Consider the following 16873-nt stretch of genomic DNA (forward strand, 5'->3'; position numbering starts at 1 on the left):
TATGAATCACCAACCACCAGGAAGCAGAGCTAACAACAGCCCCCTTCTGGCTGGGACCATCCTGGGTTTTGCAGTCCTGCCTAATGCCTGGAGGCTGTACTCTGTGCTTTGCTGTTGCCTTTTCTCCTGAACATTGTTTGGGAAGTTAGTAAGTAGAAAATAAAAAATATGTTGGGTGAATAGAGGCAGCATATATTAGGGCATTTAGGGTAGTTTAGTTGCTCTCAAAATAAAAATCTTCAAACAACTCCTAATTCTCAGCTCCTTCCTTTGCAGATCACTCGATTAAAAATTGACCGAAACCCTTTTGCTAAAGGATTCAGGGATTCTGGGAGGAACAGGTAAGAAGATTTCATTTATCTTTCCTTCTGTTTAGCTCATTTTTTCCTTGTACCCCTTACACTCTCTTTTTTATCCTTTTTAAGTCCCAGGAAAGCACTTTGTTGGGTAATTCAGTTTTACAGCAGAAGAAAGTCACTGTAAATCTGTTGGTCTTTAAGGTGCCACCAGACTCCTCGTTGTTTTTGTGGATACAGACTGACAAGGCTACCCCTCTGATACTTGCTGTAAACTAGTTACCACAGAACTTTGGAGTGGCTGTTTTAATTTGCTTAAACACACCCACTATGTACCGCTGGCATCAGTAGAAAACATAATAACAAGATTAAACATTTCTCCTCACAAGTCAGTTCTTCCATTTTGTTGCTTTTCAGTGAATGTATTTCAGTTTGTCAGTATTTTCCAGGTAATATAGTGCCCAGAACTCAATGCAATGTTCTAGGCATTGTTACACAAGATCCCTATAAAGAGAGATAGATATCTATCATGATATCATGATAGCTTCATGACATTATACCCCAAGTGCAATTGTTTATTTTGCCGATGTATCAGATTTTAAACTCATGTCTAATTTGCTGTCCACTATCACCTCATTGCCTCTTTCAGCACTACTACTTCCAAGAGCACTTCCCTCCATTTTGTTTATGTGCTTCACATTATTTTTCATGACCTATATTAGCACTGAGTATTTCCAAGTCAATTCTTATTTTTGTATCTGCTCATGTATCAAATCTCTTTAGATACTGTTGTATTATTTTTTTATTCTCTCCGAAGTTTGCAACTCTTCTCAATTTAGTATTATCTACTGATTTAATTGCTGTGGTCTTTGCTCTCTCTTCCAAGTCATTTATAACTATTATTTACTATTTCATTAGTACCATAATATATATAGGGCTTTCCATAATTAATAAAGATATAGCAAATATATTGTTGAATTTTTCAAAAATAGATGATAAAAATTGTTAGAGGCATGGAGAGACTTTTATATGAAGACAGACTAAAAAAGTTTGGGACTGTAAATTTAGAAATAAGAATTAGAAGAGACATGATGCAGGCATGCAAAATAATAAATATCAGAGAAAGGGTAAACTAAGTGGTTCTATCTACTCTTTCTCATACTTAGAGTTGGTAAGAAACCAGAATTTCCATTCAGTGGGAAATTCCAAAACACCAGGGGAAAGAAACTATTTAGAATTGGAATGACAAGCCAAAACTTCAAAATTTCCTGCAGAACAAAAATTCCAAAAGGTTTTGATTTGGAACCATTGCAGTATTTCATTTCAATAATGTCAATTCATTTTGTTTAGACTCTTATATTAAAATATTAGCTATAATATAAAATTATACACTTTAGAAAAATATTAACATTAATATTTTCCTATAAAATCAAAACAAAATCAAAATGGGAAAATTGAAACAAAAACATGTTTACCTATTAAAATGTTTCAACGTTATCAAAACAAAACAAGAAAGTCAAAATAAAATGTTTTGACTTTTTCCTGTTAAAAAATTCATCAAAATATCCCCGTGAAATACTTTGATTTTCAATGAAATTGCATTTTTCAATTGTAGAGTGCTTGACAGAACTGTATTTCACCAGCACTACTCTTATATAAAAAACATAACAAGGGGTATTCAATGAAATGGAAAGGCAATGCATTAAAAACCTATAAAGGAAATACTTTTTATACAATGCATGATTTATCTGTGAAATTCATTATTACAAGTTATCACTCAGGCCAAGAACTTAGTAGGATTCCATCCACAGTTATAATAAATGGTGAGGACAACACTGTCTATAATTAACGTTGCTTAACACATGTCATTATAAGAGTAAAGACATGTTAGAGTTTGGCAGCTAAAATCTTTGAAGATTCCATTTACATTGAGTATGCTCTAGCCGAAGGCTGCAGGAGCTGAACAGAGCTTTCCCTGTAATTGCTGCTCCTAGCTGCTGTAGGCCTCCATGGAGCTGGGTAGTAGAACTGAGAACAGGGAGATTGTCTCTCTGGTGCTTTTCTCTCTGATCCTTCTGCTGACACCCAGGCAGTAAGAGGGAGGAAACAGTCTGACTTGAATGCAAAAGGGACAAGAGCTGGACTCGGGGCCTGGGGGGGAGTGGAAAGGGTAGATTGAGAAAAGGAGTCTGAGAGGGAGACTGGGAATAGGACTTGGCAGTGTGTGTGGGAAGACTGGGATTGACTGGGAAAGGAGGCTGGGACTGGGAGCAAGGTGTGGGGGGAAACAGGGATGGAAGGGGAAGAGCCAGTAAGGGGGAAAGGAGCCTGAAATTAGATGACAAGTTTCAGAGTAACAGCCGTGTTAGTCTGTATCCGCAAAAAGAAGAACAGGAGTACTTGTGGCACCTTAGAGACTAACAAATTTATTAGAGCATAAGCTTTCGTGGACTACAGCCCACTTCTTCGGATGCATATAGAATGGAACATATAATGAGGAGATATATATACACACATACAGAGAGCATAAACAGGTGGGAGTTGTCTTACCAACTCTGAGAGGCCAATTAATTAAGAGGGGAAAAAAAAAAAAACTTTTGAAGTGATAATCAAGCTAGCTGAGTACAGACAGTGTGATAAGAAGTGTGAGAGTACTTACAAGGGGAGATAGTCAATGTTTGTAATGGCTCAGCCATTCCCAGTCCTTATTCAAACCGGAGTTGATTGTGTCTAGTTTGCATATCAATTCTAGCTCTGCAGTCTCTCTTTGGAGTCTGTTTTTGAAGTTTTTCTGTTGTAATATAGCCACCCGCAGGTCTGTCACTGAATGACCAGACAGGTTAAAGTGTTCTTCCACTGTTTTTTGAGTATTTTGATTCCTGATGTCAGATTTGTGTCCATTAATTCTTTTGCGTAGAGACTGTCCGGTTTGGCCAATGTACATGGCAGAGGGGCATTGCTGGCACATGATGGCATATATCACATTGGTAGATGTGCAGGTGAATGAGCCCCTGATGGTATGGCTGATGTGATTAGGTCCTATGATGATGTCACTTGAATAGATATGTGGACAGAGTTGGCATCGGGGTTTGTTACAAGGATAGGTTCCTGGGTTAGTGGTTTTGTTCAGTGATGTGTGGTTGCTGGTGAGTATTTGCTTTAGGTTGGGGGGTTGTCTGTAAGCGAGGACAGGTCTGTCTCCCAAGATCTGTGAGAGTAAAGGATCATCTTTCAGGATAGGTTGTAGATCTATGATGATGCGCTGGAGAGGTTTTAGTTGGGGGCTGAAGGTGACAGCTAGTGGTGTTCTGTTATTTTCTTTGTTGGGCCTGTCTTGTAGGAGGTGACTTCTGGGTACTCGTCTGGCTCTGTCAATCTGTTTTTTCACTTCAGCAGGTGGGTATTGTAGTTTTAAGAATGCTTGATAGAGATCTTGTAGGTGCTTGTCTCTATCCGAGGGATTGGAGCAAATGCGGTTATATCTTAGAGCTTGGCTGTAGACAATGGATCGTGTGGTGTGTCCTGGATGGAAGCTGGAGGCGTGTAGGTAAGTGTAGCGGTCAGTAGGTTTCCGGTATAGGGTGGTATTGATGTGACCATCGCTTATTAGCACAGTAGTGTCCAGGAAATGGACCGCTTGTGTGGATTGATCTAGGCTGAGGTTGATGGTGGGATGGAAATTATTGAAATCATGGTGAAATTCCTCAAGGGCTTCTTTTCCATGGGTCCAGATGATGAAGATGTCATCAATGTAGCGCAAGTAGAGTAGGGGCGTTAGGGGACGAGAGCTAAGGAAGCGTTGTTCTAAGTCAGCCATAAAAATGTTGGCATATTGTGGGGCCATGCGGGTACCCATAGCAGTGCCGCTGACTTGAAGGTATATATTGTCCCCAAATGTGAAATAGTTGTGGGTGAGGACAAAATCACAAAGTTCAGCCACCAGGTTAGCTGTGACATTATCAGGGATACTGTTCCTGATAGCTTGTAGTCCATCTTTGTGTGGAATATTGGTGTAGAGGGCTTCTACGTCCATAGTGGCCAGGATGGTGTTTTCTGGAAGATCACCGATGGATTGTAGTTTCCTCAGGAAGTCAGTGGTGTCTCGAAGATAGCTGGGAGTGCTGGTAGCGTAGGGTCTTAGGACAGAGTCTACATAACCAGACAAGCCTGATGTTAGGGTGCCAATGCCTGAGATGATGGGGCGTCCAGGATATCCAGGTTTATGGATATTGGGTAGCAAATAGAATACCCCTGGTCGGGGTTCTAGGCATGTGTCTGTACGGATTTGTTCCTGTGCTTTGTCAGGGAGTTTTTTTAGCAGATGGTGTAGTTTCTATCTCCCCTTGTAAGTACTCTCACACTTCTTATCACACTGTCTGTACTCGGCTAGCTTGATTATCACTTCAAAAGTTTTTTTTTTTTTTTTTTCCCTCTTAATTAATTGGCCTCTCAGAGTTGGTAAGACAACTCCCACCTGTTTATGCTCTCTGTATGTGTGTATATATATCTCCTCATTATATGTTCCATTCTATATGCATCCGAAGAAGTGGGCTGTAGTCCACGAAAGCTTATGCTCTAATAAATTTGTTAGTCTCTAAGGTGCCACAAGTACTCCTGTTCTTCTTTTTGTGAAATTAGATGAGAATTCAGTGAGAAGAGACTGGGACTGGATGGGCAAGGAGACAGGGACAAGGAATTTAGGGTGGGGACTTGGCTTTAGATCCTGATCATGAAAGAGACTGAGATCAAATGAGGAACCCAAGACTGGAAAAACTGGACAAGGAGACTGGGACAAGGAATCTAGGGAGGAGACTCAAGTCTCCCGGGGAAGTGGCAGGGACCAGGACTCTGGAGGGGAAGACTGAGACTGAATGAGGAGCCCAGGGTAGGGAATATGTGAGACTGGGACTGCCTGGGCAAGGAGACTTGGACAATGAGTCTGGGGGTCAGAGGGAAATGGAAATGAGAGCTGGGGACAAGGGAAGAGACAGGACTGGGTCAGGAACAGGCTGGAGGAAGTAGGGGCAGCAGAGGTCAGGCTCAGAGAGAAGCAGGGTCGGAAAAGTTTCTGAATGCTAGAGCACATTGCTCTCCAGCACCTAGAATGGAACCCAGGATTCTTCTTTGAGTGCTGGTCCCTGTATGTATTCTTCTGTGGGTATGCATATCCTCCATGTGCCCAGAGTCAGAATTCTTGAAAGCAGCGTCCGTTGGTCCATGTGTGCATCTTTACTCTCCTCATGCATCCACCTGAGTGGTCTGACTGCCTCTCCAGTTCCTTCTTACTTCCTGATGGCCTGGGTTGGAATGAGATGGTACCAATGAGATTGTCCTCATCATCTCCAGATGAAGCAGCCACTCTGATATCCCAATCCACTCCAGATGACCATAAGCATTCCAGGAACTGTTGCATAGGGTGGCAGAAGAGCTACAGATCTCCCTAGAGGAAGTCCGGGATCTACAATATAAATTCCTGGACATCCTACAACCTTCCAGATCCAGCCGAATAGCGCTTTCTGTTAATGAAGCCATATTGGAACCAGCTAGAACAGTCTGCAGCCATAGAGAGATCTAGACACCAACATCCTAGATCTATTCTGGTTGACAAGGAAGCTAAACACTTAGATTTGTTGGTAAGGAAAGTCTTCACACCTATTAGCCTTCAGTTCCTTCAGAATATTAACAAGTGTTGTTGGCTAAGTATGATTACCTGAACTATTCCGAGTTCATGGATTTTATCAACAAGTTTCTGTAACAAGATAGAGCTCAATTCAAGGGTTTCTTTGAGGAAAGCAAGTTTGTAACCAGAACATTTCTATAATTAGTGGTAGGTGCAGGAAATATATCATCAAGATCAAGGCAATGTCCATTTGATACACCTTGAATCATGGTTTCATGCGTCAGGGTTTCCCAGGGAGGTCCAGGGAGGTGCAGAATGCCTTGGAGTATCTTCCCTTTCATGAAACCTATCTTTTAAACCAAAAGATAGATGTGTCCTTATATACCCTAAAGGAGTCCAGGGTCACCCTCTGCTCCCTGGCAATATATACGCCTGTTCCAAAGAACATTCCACAGACAGTCTTAAAGCCTAGACGGATGGCTCAATAATTTTACCAGCAGTAGCCTTACAAGCCACCCCATAAGAGACAAAGAGTTCAAAAGTCATGTTTCTCTGTAACTTCTACAGTAACATCATCATCTCAATCCCAAGCCCAAATTTAACAATATTTTTGATGGGCATTTGAGAGCTGCACCAATAATGCCACCATCTACTGATTCCAACACATCCTTTGGGGTGGTGGTGGATTCAGCTAGCACTCTTTCCCCACAACTGGTGTGCAATAACAAGACAAGTGGATATACGATCAAATTCTCTTCCCTGCCCCCCCTCCAAAACCCTCATCTCCACCCCTTTTCAGGGGTCGTTCTCATGAGGAGATTCTCAAACAAGAAGTAGAGTCTCTCTTCCTGCAAGGCCCAATAGAGTGAATACATCTTCAACACCAGGGGAAGAGTTTTTACTCAACTTCCTAGTACCCAAAAAGAAAGGCAGCTGGAGACCCATTCTCAATCTCCGCCATCTCAACTGATTTATGTGCAAGCTGAAATTTTGCATGGTCACACTGGCATTTATAATCCCAATCCCTTGAAAAGGACATGTTGTTTACAGCTCTTGATATGAAGGGCACATACTTTCAGGTGAACATTCACCTCACTCACAACATTTTCTCAGTTTCATGCTGAGTCCGGACCATTTTCAGTACAGAGTACTCCCATTCAACATTACAATTGCCCCCGGGGTCTTTACCAAGGTTTCTTCTTGGTAGTAGCTGCCCATTTCACGTAAGTGGGAGGGGGCTGCACTGTCTTCCACTGTCTCAACAACTGGCTTCTAATTGCCAAAACACATCAAGAAATCTACACGTTAATGCTTCAGCTCCTGTCTTCCCTAGGGGTCAGTGTAAACTTGGAAAAGTCTGTCCTCACTCCAACGCAGACTATATACTTCATCAGAGCGACCCTAGTTTCAGTCTCTGCAAGAGCTTTTCTATCAATGGACAGATTCCAAGTGATGGACGATTTCATAGATCAGGTCACGCACAACCCTTGAGCCCCAATCAGAACTTGTCTTTCAATCCTGGGACATGGCTTCATGCTCTTACATGTTGCCATTTGCCAGACTCCATCCTGGATGCCTGGAGGCATGGCTTCAAACAGTGTTTATAATACACAAGCATATCATACCTAATGTGGTAGAAAAATCCCCATCAAGTATGTGTGGGCATTCCCTTCCTTTCCCCCTCACCAGACAGGATGATCATCACAGATGCCTCCCTCCTGGGCTGCAGAGCCCACATGGACAGACACGGGGCACTAGGATGCCCCGAAAGGCCAGGATGCACATCAACATTTTGGAATTGCGGGCTGTCTGAGAGGCTTGCAAAGCCTTTCTCCCACTCATATGTCGCCAGATACCCATAATGTTGGACAGTCTGACAACTGTCCTTGACATTAACAAACAGGCAGCAGCGAGATATATTCCCCTGTGGGCAAAAGCAGCCACCTTATGGAATTGGTGCATCAGGAATCAAATCACCCTATCAGCAGTTTATCTTCCAGGGACTCAAAAAATGTTGGTCGACACCCTCAACAGACACTTTACTGTGGATCACGAGTGGGTTTTAAATAAATCAGTAGTGAGCAGTATTTTTGCTCAGTGGGGAACACCCATCAGGGATCTGTTCACTTTTCATACAGGAAGTGCAAATATACTGCTACACAGGAGTCCTAGGACGTCACTCTCAGGGTGATGCCCTCCTCCTTCTGTAGTCCGATCATCTGAACTTTGCCTTCCCTCTCTTGCCACTTCTACTTCAGCAGTCTTATGGAAAATTTGTCAGGACAAGATACAAGTCATTCTTATTGCCCCCAATTGGTCCAGACAGTTCTGGTTCCCAAGTTTCCTAAATGAGGCAACGGGGTGTGTGTGTGTGTGTGTGTGTGTGTGTGTGTGTGTGTGTGTGTGTGATTTTTGGAAAAAACAGTGTGTGATCATGTAATTAAAGACTGTATCACAATGCGTATGCACAAGGGCGGCAAATTACGATGGTACAGTCAATCTTAATTCTGGCATTTCCTAACTTTTAAGTGCTTGACTTTGCAACCTTAATATCCTTTGAATGTAGATTTTAGTTAATAGTAATATATAGGGTAAACATTGTGCTGGTGATTGTGGGGAAACAGAACATCTTGTTGGACTAAGAGGATCAGTAGTCTGATCTGATATGTCATTTCCTATGTTCTCATCTCACATTAGGTTTAGGGAACGTGAGCTAACCAACCATCCTGTTTAGATCAGAGATTCCCATCTCAGGGCACACATACCGGTTCTGATATTTCAGGAATGCAACTGTTTTCCTGGTCTCCTCTCTTAATGATGAGTGTCTGTCCTTTGTCCTGTTGCAACCTTGCTTCGTGCCTCCGCTTAATGGAGGATGAGTTGCTCACATTGGCAAGAATGAGGCTTGACACAGTTCATAGCTGAATGGGAAATTAAGGACAATGACGAGGTCTTAGTCTGGTGAATTTGGACAGTGGGCTGAAAAGGTTGGGAACTACTGCATCTTGTGGCTCATTGACTGAAGGAAGGTCAAGAAATTGTAACATGACTGCAGCTGTGGGTAGAACTCATAACACTCTCTGTTGATATAAAGAGGAATTAAAATCGTTAAGGTATTACACATCAAAGAGAGTAGCCTGGAGTTTTAAAGAAGAGGCAGGGGAAGGTATCTGAGAGCACATATAACATGAAAGCATCTGTCCTACTAATGCTGTGGCTGCCAAGATTTTACTGCAATTGTCAGCAAGGTCAGGAAATTTTCTATAAGTCTTAGAACCTTTCTCCAAAAAACAAACACCCGCTCCCTACACACACATACACAGACACATGTGCATGTACGCATCCACCCACAAACACAAGAGAAAAAGGGACTCAGATCCAAACGGTGCGAAAACTAGAGAACTGGAGTGAACACAGTGTGGAACAGATCCTTTAAGTGTGTGGGACTCCTACCGATGCTAGCTAACTCTTCTTCCTTCCCTTAACCTCCAGCTCCAGCCTCATCTTGGAGGGGCTGACAGGAAGAACTATCATGTGGTATTGTGCCTTCCCCCATTTCCCCCAACAATTTTTGTCAATTATAACATCCAGGGTTGCAGCTGGAAAACATTTCCTTAAAACGTAGCTGTCTTTTTTTGAAAAATAAACTGGCATAATTTGAGAAAGGCCCATTTCTGAAGCACGAATGCACACAGCTTCTCATTGAGATTTCATATTAAAACCTCTTTCCCTTTAAATAAACAAACACCAGTGGGAGCTACAGAATGACTTGTGAAGCTGCGCTCCTCTCTACAAGCTTCATGGGAACTGCGTCAGTGTCACTGAATCTTGATATCATGTCTTTCACTAAAGTTTTCCAACAGGTGATGCAGAACAAATAACGCAAAGGAAAAACTAGCACAAAATGAAAAGAGGAAAATATTTGGCCTCCTCTTTCTGTTGAGCTTTTCCCCTAAGAAACTGCCTTTCTGTGTGGTGATGGGGCCATTACTGTGAAATAGAAGCTGTCCCTTTACTTTTTTTTCTATTGTTTCTTACACTGTTCCATTTTCATTTTTGTTTCCTCCCCCAGCATCCACAGGGACTAGATAGTGCCGTTAAAACTGCAAGATGGGCCTCCATTATAAACCTTTGGTTTTCATTTGCTCATAACTTTCCCCCCAAAGTCTCCATTCGGGCTCAACCTGGCTTGATAGTGCAAGGCAAGGCTGAATTAATTGCTGCCTTGGGGAAACTGCATGATTGTATGACTATCCAAATCCATCCAAGGAAGATCTCGCATCATAAAATCCCCACCCTAATGCTGAATACATCACAGCAAAGCTCTGTGGTTTGTAAGGTGGTCTCTGGCTGCTTGTGGAGCTTAGAAACAATGAGATAACAGGCAGATTATAAATCATGAACCAACAAGTCAACCATAGACCTAATAAAGATGGGGTGAAACTTGGGTTAGCATGGCCATTTGCCTGGAATGTTCTTCGCTCCCTGCTTTTCCACTTCATTGCATGTCTCCCTCAGGTTCTAGGCCATTTGCATGAAATAACGGATCCCTGTACAGCTCACTGCCTGGGTTACCAGGAAATGTGTTTGGAGGAAGAGGAACAAACAGTATGGAGGAAACAAGAGTATGCCCAAGAGCTCCGTGTGATGAGCTTGGCTTTAAAAATGTTAGCATTTAAAGCATGTTAGTTGATGGTAGCTAGTGATCTTATTGTTTTTTGAAAGGACAATTAGGGGAATAACCTAATACTTGGGAAACCTAGATTCGATTCCTTTCTTTGCCACACACCACCTGTGTGATCTTGGGCAAGTCTCTCTGTGCCTCAGATACTGCCTTACCTCACAAGTATGTTGTGAGCGTAAATAAATGAAAAACAGTGAGGTGGACAGATAGCAGGGTGATGAGGGCTAGACAAGTACCTAAGATAAATAGCTATGGTTTGGTTGGTTTCCTGAAAAGTGGCAGGAGTGTGGGAACCACAATTTTCTAAAATAGCTTCTGAATTGCACATGCAGATCAGGCAGCTGAATGTTTAGCTAGCCAATCTACAGATGCAAAATTGCAAGACATATTTTGGAGACCTGCTTGAATCTCTTTTGTATGGGCGCCTCATTCCTCTGGGACGTGGTATTTCCTGCAACCAGCAGGAGGCAACTCACACGTTAAAAATTAACAATCTGCAAATGTAGGGGGAGAGGACAAAGGGAAAGAAAACCCTAAGCCATGGGCATGCAATCACTCTTCTCTTTACTTAGATCTCTGGCAGCTGAGATGAACAAGGATAGGCTGTGCCAGGAGCAATCAGAGTCTTTGGATAGGGAAGGAGACGCAGGAAGGATACATGGAGCCTATGGATTGGCTTCCTGAGTGAACAATGAAATGGTGACATGAATTCTGCGTGCAGCAAGCATGGCTGGGCCAGCCATATGGAATGGATTATTGACACACACACAGATATCTGGGACATCTTTTTTCATTTTTCAGACAATGGAATTGTTTCATTTATTGCCCAGTATTAAAACTTTATAGCATTGAAAATAAAAAAATCAAGTGAAAAAAAGAGAGCAAATTCTGGATACCCATTAAAGGGGCCGACCTTATTAAAATAAAGCTAGCAGTGAATCCTCTTCAGATATTCCCCCCTCCCCCGTCATAAAGATGGTGTGAGAGGGGGAGGATTTGTGGCTGGACAGACAGTTGAGTGGGGTCCTGTGAAAAGGAAAATGGAGATTATGTGGATATTCTCCAGTGCTCTATGGGCCAGGTTTTCAAAAGAGCACAGCGGCTCCCCTTCAGGCACCAAAATAAGTGGTTAGATATTTCAGAGGAGCTCAGCATGTGGAGTAATCCCAATTCAGAAAAGCACTTAAGCACCTGTTTAATTTTAAGTGCGTCTCAATCCCATTTACTTTTATAACATGTGGGCATATGATTAAGTGCTTTGCTGAATCAAGGCCAAAGAGCTTTGCGACCCAACAATGAAAGAGCACTTTATAAAAGAAAAGCATCCTTAACAAACAAATAGCACTCTCAATCGCCTGCTATAACCACTAGACAACACTCCCCTATCAAGAATAGATCCAAGGGAGCTTAATTTTCAACATTTACTACCGTCTTGCAAACATTTTTGTAACCGGCTTAGAAAGTGCCTGTTGCTTCCCCCTCTAGTGGCTAGTGCACATACAAAATAAAAGCCTGGTACTGATAGTAGCTAATGAAGTAACTGATTTAGCTCTAGTGGTAGAGGTCAGTACTATGGCTCTGAAGATCCTGGGGTCAAACCCAGTTGATCATCTCTTCTGCAGGGGATGTTCATTCAAGTTGCTGATGATGGATTTTTTTTTCTTCAGTTTTCTTAAAAAAAAAATAAAAATAGGAAAATCTACATAGAAAAACCGCACTAAAACAATATTATTAAGGTTGCAAAGTTAAGGACTCAAAAGTTAGCTCATGAAATCTTAATTCTCCCCCCTTGTGCGTATGCATGATACACTCGTTAATGACATGATCACATACTACTTTTTCCACAGGACCCCTACCTCATTCACTGAAAAGAATGGAAGGTGAATAAAGCAGAGTTGTTTAGTAAATGCGGCTGTTGTGTGGAAGAATCCTATCTCATTTGTTGCAGCTGTTGGGAGTTATGTAGTGAATGAGGCTGGGGACTGCAGGAAGAGAAAGGATGGCCTTGTGGTTCAGGCAGTAAACTAGCATACAGGAGAACTAGTTTACATTTCTACCTCTGCCACACGTGGCTTGCATGACTTGAGCATTTATAGATAGATGCATTGCATAAGCAACTACTCCTACTCCCACTGGAGCACACTAAAGGGGACAAAGAAAAAGCAGGGCCCTGGCCTTGCCCTCCCCTCTGCACTGGCACACAGAGTGGGATGAGCTTGTGTATTAATGGGCTCACTTCCCCTACAAGTGGGTATTCCCCCTGGCATGGTGCAGCTCCACACGGTCCTTTACTCCGAGCTGTACCTGACGGGCACAGTCTAGTCCTGAGACTGAAAGCTCTACTCACCAAAGAGCTCTGCATTTTAGTTCTGTTTTGCTTTTCATTTGTTCCAAATTATTCCCTTTTTTTCCTCAAAAAAAAAAAAAAAGAAAAAAAAAAAAAGAAATACCAAAACCTGTGTAATTACAATGAAGGGTTATACAGTTAGACTCGGCGAGCTAGAGCTCGGGGTCAAGCTGAGCCATGCTTGATGAAGGACCCAGGATGGGGGAGGGGCATTTCTTCTCCTCTGAGCCACAGGCTGACTGGAGGCCACATTGGCATACTGGCGCTGGAGGTCAGGTTCTGGCACAGAGAATGATATGCAAAGGCTAAGGGTCTAAGAACACTATTAACTCAAGCAACAGAGAGTCCTGTGGCACCTTTAAGACTAAAAGATGTATTGGAGCATAAGCTTTCGTGGGTGAATACCCACTTTGTCAGACGCATGTAATGGAAATTTCCAGAGGCAGGTATAAATATGCAGGCAAGAATCAGTCTGGAGACAACGAGGTTAGTTCAATCAGGGAGGGTGAGGTGCTCTGCTAGCAGTTGAGGTGTGAACACCAAGGGAGGAGAAACTGCTTTTGTAGTTGGCTAGCCATTCACAGTCTTTGTTTAATCCTGATCTTATGGTGTCAAATTTGCAAATGAACTGAAGCTCAGCAGTTTCTCTTTGGAGTCTGGTCCTGAAGATTTTTTGCTGTAAGATGGCTACCTTTACATCTGCTATTGTGTGACCAGGGAGGAATGAACTCAGTTAATTAACTATTAGCTCAGTCACGCTGTGCATGGATCCTCTTTTCTAGTGAGTAATGTGGGTTGACATGTTACTGTTCGGTATGGGACGTGCAAAACAGCCAAGTTAACACTGCTGGAACCTTTATTCCCTTTAGTTTTCATGTGACAGGAAATCCTCCCTCAGGATTTGGGCTGTTGATGGTTTCATGAGACCAAGAAACTGTACCTGTCTCGCCACAGCTTCACTTTTCTGTGTGAGAAGCAGAAAGAGCTAACACACTGGCGTGACACGGGAGCTGATTTCTCAGCAAAGGAGAGAAGACATTTGTAAGGTCCTGGGGATGCCAACAGCGTACATGCAGCTTCAACACACAGTTCTAGGCTTAGCTTTTTGGTTTACGGGTTATGTTGTCTTGTCTCTGAGCTCCATGAGCTGCCAAAGGCCTCCGTATTAACCAAATAGTTGTGTTGTAATATATTCAGTGCTGGTGTGAGCCTGCTATGTGGAGATGTCTTCTGTTCCTACTTCTAACAGCTTAGCAGCTAATAAACACCAGGCAACAATCTTTCCTCTAAACCTCCTCTTAAAATACAGAGAGTTTGGTTTGCCAACTCCAATATATTTAAAGCATCCAAGCTTCCGGGGCGACTATGAAAAGTTAACTATGTGAGTGGAGGCACGTGCAGGAAGACATTTTCAAAGGCAAAAGCCAGCTGCAGTATCAGCACTTAGTCTGCTGAGAGGCTCTGGGGATGTTAGAGCCACTTGCACTGAAAGGGGATACATTTGCACATTTAATGAAGCATCGCTTAGCTGTGCTTAATCAGTACAAGGGAGCCAACGTGCTATTGAAAGACAGACAGAAATGAAGCAATCGTGGGATGAGTTGAGCAGATTTCATTCTAGAAAGGAGAACAGATTTGGGGAGGAGGATCCCATAAAGACCATACAGCTCTTTTCCTGCTAACTCTTCTTCATAGCCCTACCTGTATACTAAGAACTTAAAATCAAGGCATTTAAGGATAGCTGTAAACTAATAACCCACCTGACACCTTCAAGGTGAAACCCAACCACTTTAGGAAGCCAAGAAAATTTCAGCTCACTTTTTTTTCCTGTCTGTTTCTTCACTTGTTTTGGGCTAGAAACCCAAAGTGGAGGTGCCAGCCATCCCAAGAAAAGGCCTCTCACTGCATTTCTGACCCAGGCAAAACTAGAAAACAATGGGGCTCTCCCAAGAGAGCCTCCTTTTTGGTTAAGGTTCCAGACTGATTTTGAAAGGAACATGGTTCAGATAGGTATCCAAAATATGGGGGAAAGGGCAAGGGGCAATTTCATAAAAAATCCTCCCTCCTCACATCTTCTTGAAGTTCACTAGGTTGAATCCCATCTTGCATGTGTGTGTGAGTGAGAGAGAGAGAGAGAGACACACACACACACACAGATTTCATGCTGCGCAGCTTGGAAAAGTCCGCAGCAAAGAATTAACCATCAAAACTGTCCCCCACAAAGAGTATAGAGATTTTAGGGTCCTGGTTAAAAAGAAAAATAATTGGAATACTGATACAATCTATTCTTATCCTGGACTGGGAAAATTCAGTTTTATTCTTGTGAACAACACCTGTGCAGTAGGGCTTGCTTGAGGAATTCACAGATGTCAAGGTGACTTTATAGTGGCCATTGGCAGTTTGTCAAATGAGGTTAGGACTATTTCTTTATTGAAGCTGATATACTTGCTAGCAGTTTGACATTTTCTTTCCTTGCTCTATTTTCATTCCACAGAACCGGCCTGGAGGCCATTATGGAAACATATGCGTTCTGGAGGCCCCCTGTGCGTACCCTCACTTTTGAAGATTTCACTACCATGCAGAAACAGCAAGGTGAGCCATTGTATAAAGGGCACAAAAATGGTGGCAGGGAAGCAAAAGCCATGTTATATTGTCCAGCTGAGTCACAGAGTTTGTTGACTGCCATGAAAAGATATAAAACAGAAAAGAGAAGCAACCAGCTCTAAAAATATGAAGGTTTTATAATTTAGGACATGTGGTGTAGCCACTTGAGTATCCCTTGGATCTCTGGGGTATATAAGGGCTAGAATGAGGAGGAACACAGGTACCTACTCAGATAAAAACATTAGTTTAGCAAATGTGAGGAGAGTACAGAAAAAGTCGGGGAGACGCGCCTGCTTGAGGAGAAGGTGACAGAAAAGGGCATTGTTACATATTTACCATTTGAGTCATGCTCTGATGTGGTGGGAGGAAGGAGAAGACTGGACTGGACTGCCTGATCCACTGGGGACCTTTTCTGAACCAGAAGATTCCATGGACCTATATCATTATGTGCATGACAATAGAATCACACCATCTCTCATATGAAACCAAGTCTCACTTTCAAGAAAATCCTTTGTGTTAAAGTGGGACTTTTGGAAATTGTCCAGTATACCAGACATACCCTTTTCACAAGTTCTTCATACTGTTTCTTACTAGTTTCTGTTTACCATATCTCTCAGTGTATTAAATGGGGCTTTCATCTCTAGCTACATCAAGGTAAAAACTTCCTGTGCCTTGTCTCCACTCAGATTTTACACTAACATAGCTATCTTGAGTTAGCTATCTCAGTGTGAAAACACACCTTTTTAGTGTGCAGTGAAGACATAGCCGTCACTGGCTGGCTTTACTAGATTCTGCAGTGACATAATAATACTAGCAACACACACGATTAAAACTCAGACTCTTCTGTCATGCAACAGACGGTGATATGACAAGTAGAAGGACTGTGACTTCATTTCCCTGCAAGCTAATAGAAATACAGAACAGAAGGAACCATGGCCATTTCTTTATCACTGCTCCCTTAAAAAAAGTTTGCTGCAGTGTGAAAATCCCATTTTAAATACAGTGCAGTGGTGATGTAAGTTTCTCATTGCTTTGGGCCAGATTGTGATACCTCATCTCACATTGAGTAGTTTCTTACAATTGACTTCAGTGGACTACTCATGGTAAAAGGTACCATTCACTGTGAGTAAAGGTATCACAAACTGGTCCTTTATATTCAGGTATGAATGCAAAACAAACAAACAAAAAATCCCTGTCTTTTCATGTTAAGGTTGTGCAGTTAAGCAACCAAAAGGAAAGAAATGCAAATGGTGAGATTGAATGCACAATCTTAGGGCCACTTTCTCTAGTCTGATTTGTGCTCGGCACAAGACCAAAAAGGG

The 16873-nt window shown here is 42.4% G+C and overlaps 1 protein-coding gene across 1 annotated transcript in view; it reads left to right on the forward strand.

The window, feature by feature from the left end:
- TBX15 (T-box transcription factor 15) overlaps positions 1-16873 on the forward strand; it is a 128593-nt gene that overhangs the window by 93028 nt on the left and 18692 nt on the right. The window contains exons 6-7 of the mRNA XM_005292732.4: positions 277-341; positions 15442-15539. Of these exons, the coding sequence (XP_005292789.1) occupies positions 277-341; positions 15442-15539 (163 nt within the window). The remainder of the gene's footprint in view (positions 1-276; positions 342-15441; positions 15540-16873) is intronic.

The sequence above is a fragment of the Chrysemys picta genome, chromosome 1 (genome assembly GCF_011386835.1).
Source record: "Chrysemys picta bellii isolate R12L10 chromosome 1, ASM1138683v2, whole genome shotgun sequence".
In the NCBI taxonomy this organism is placed as follows: Eukaryota; Metazoa; Chordata; order Testudines; family Emydidae; genus Chrysemys; species Chrysemys picta.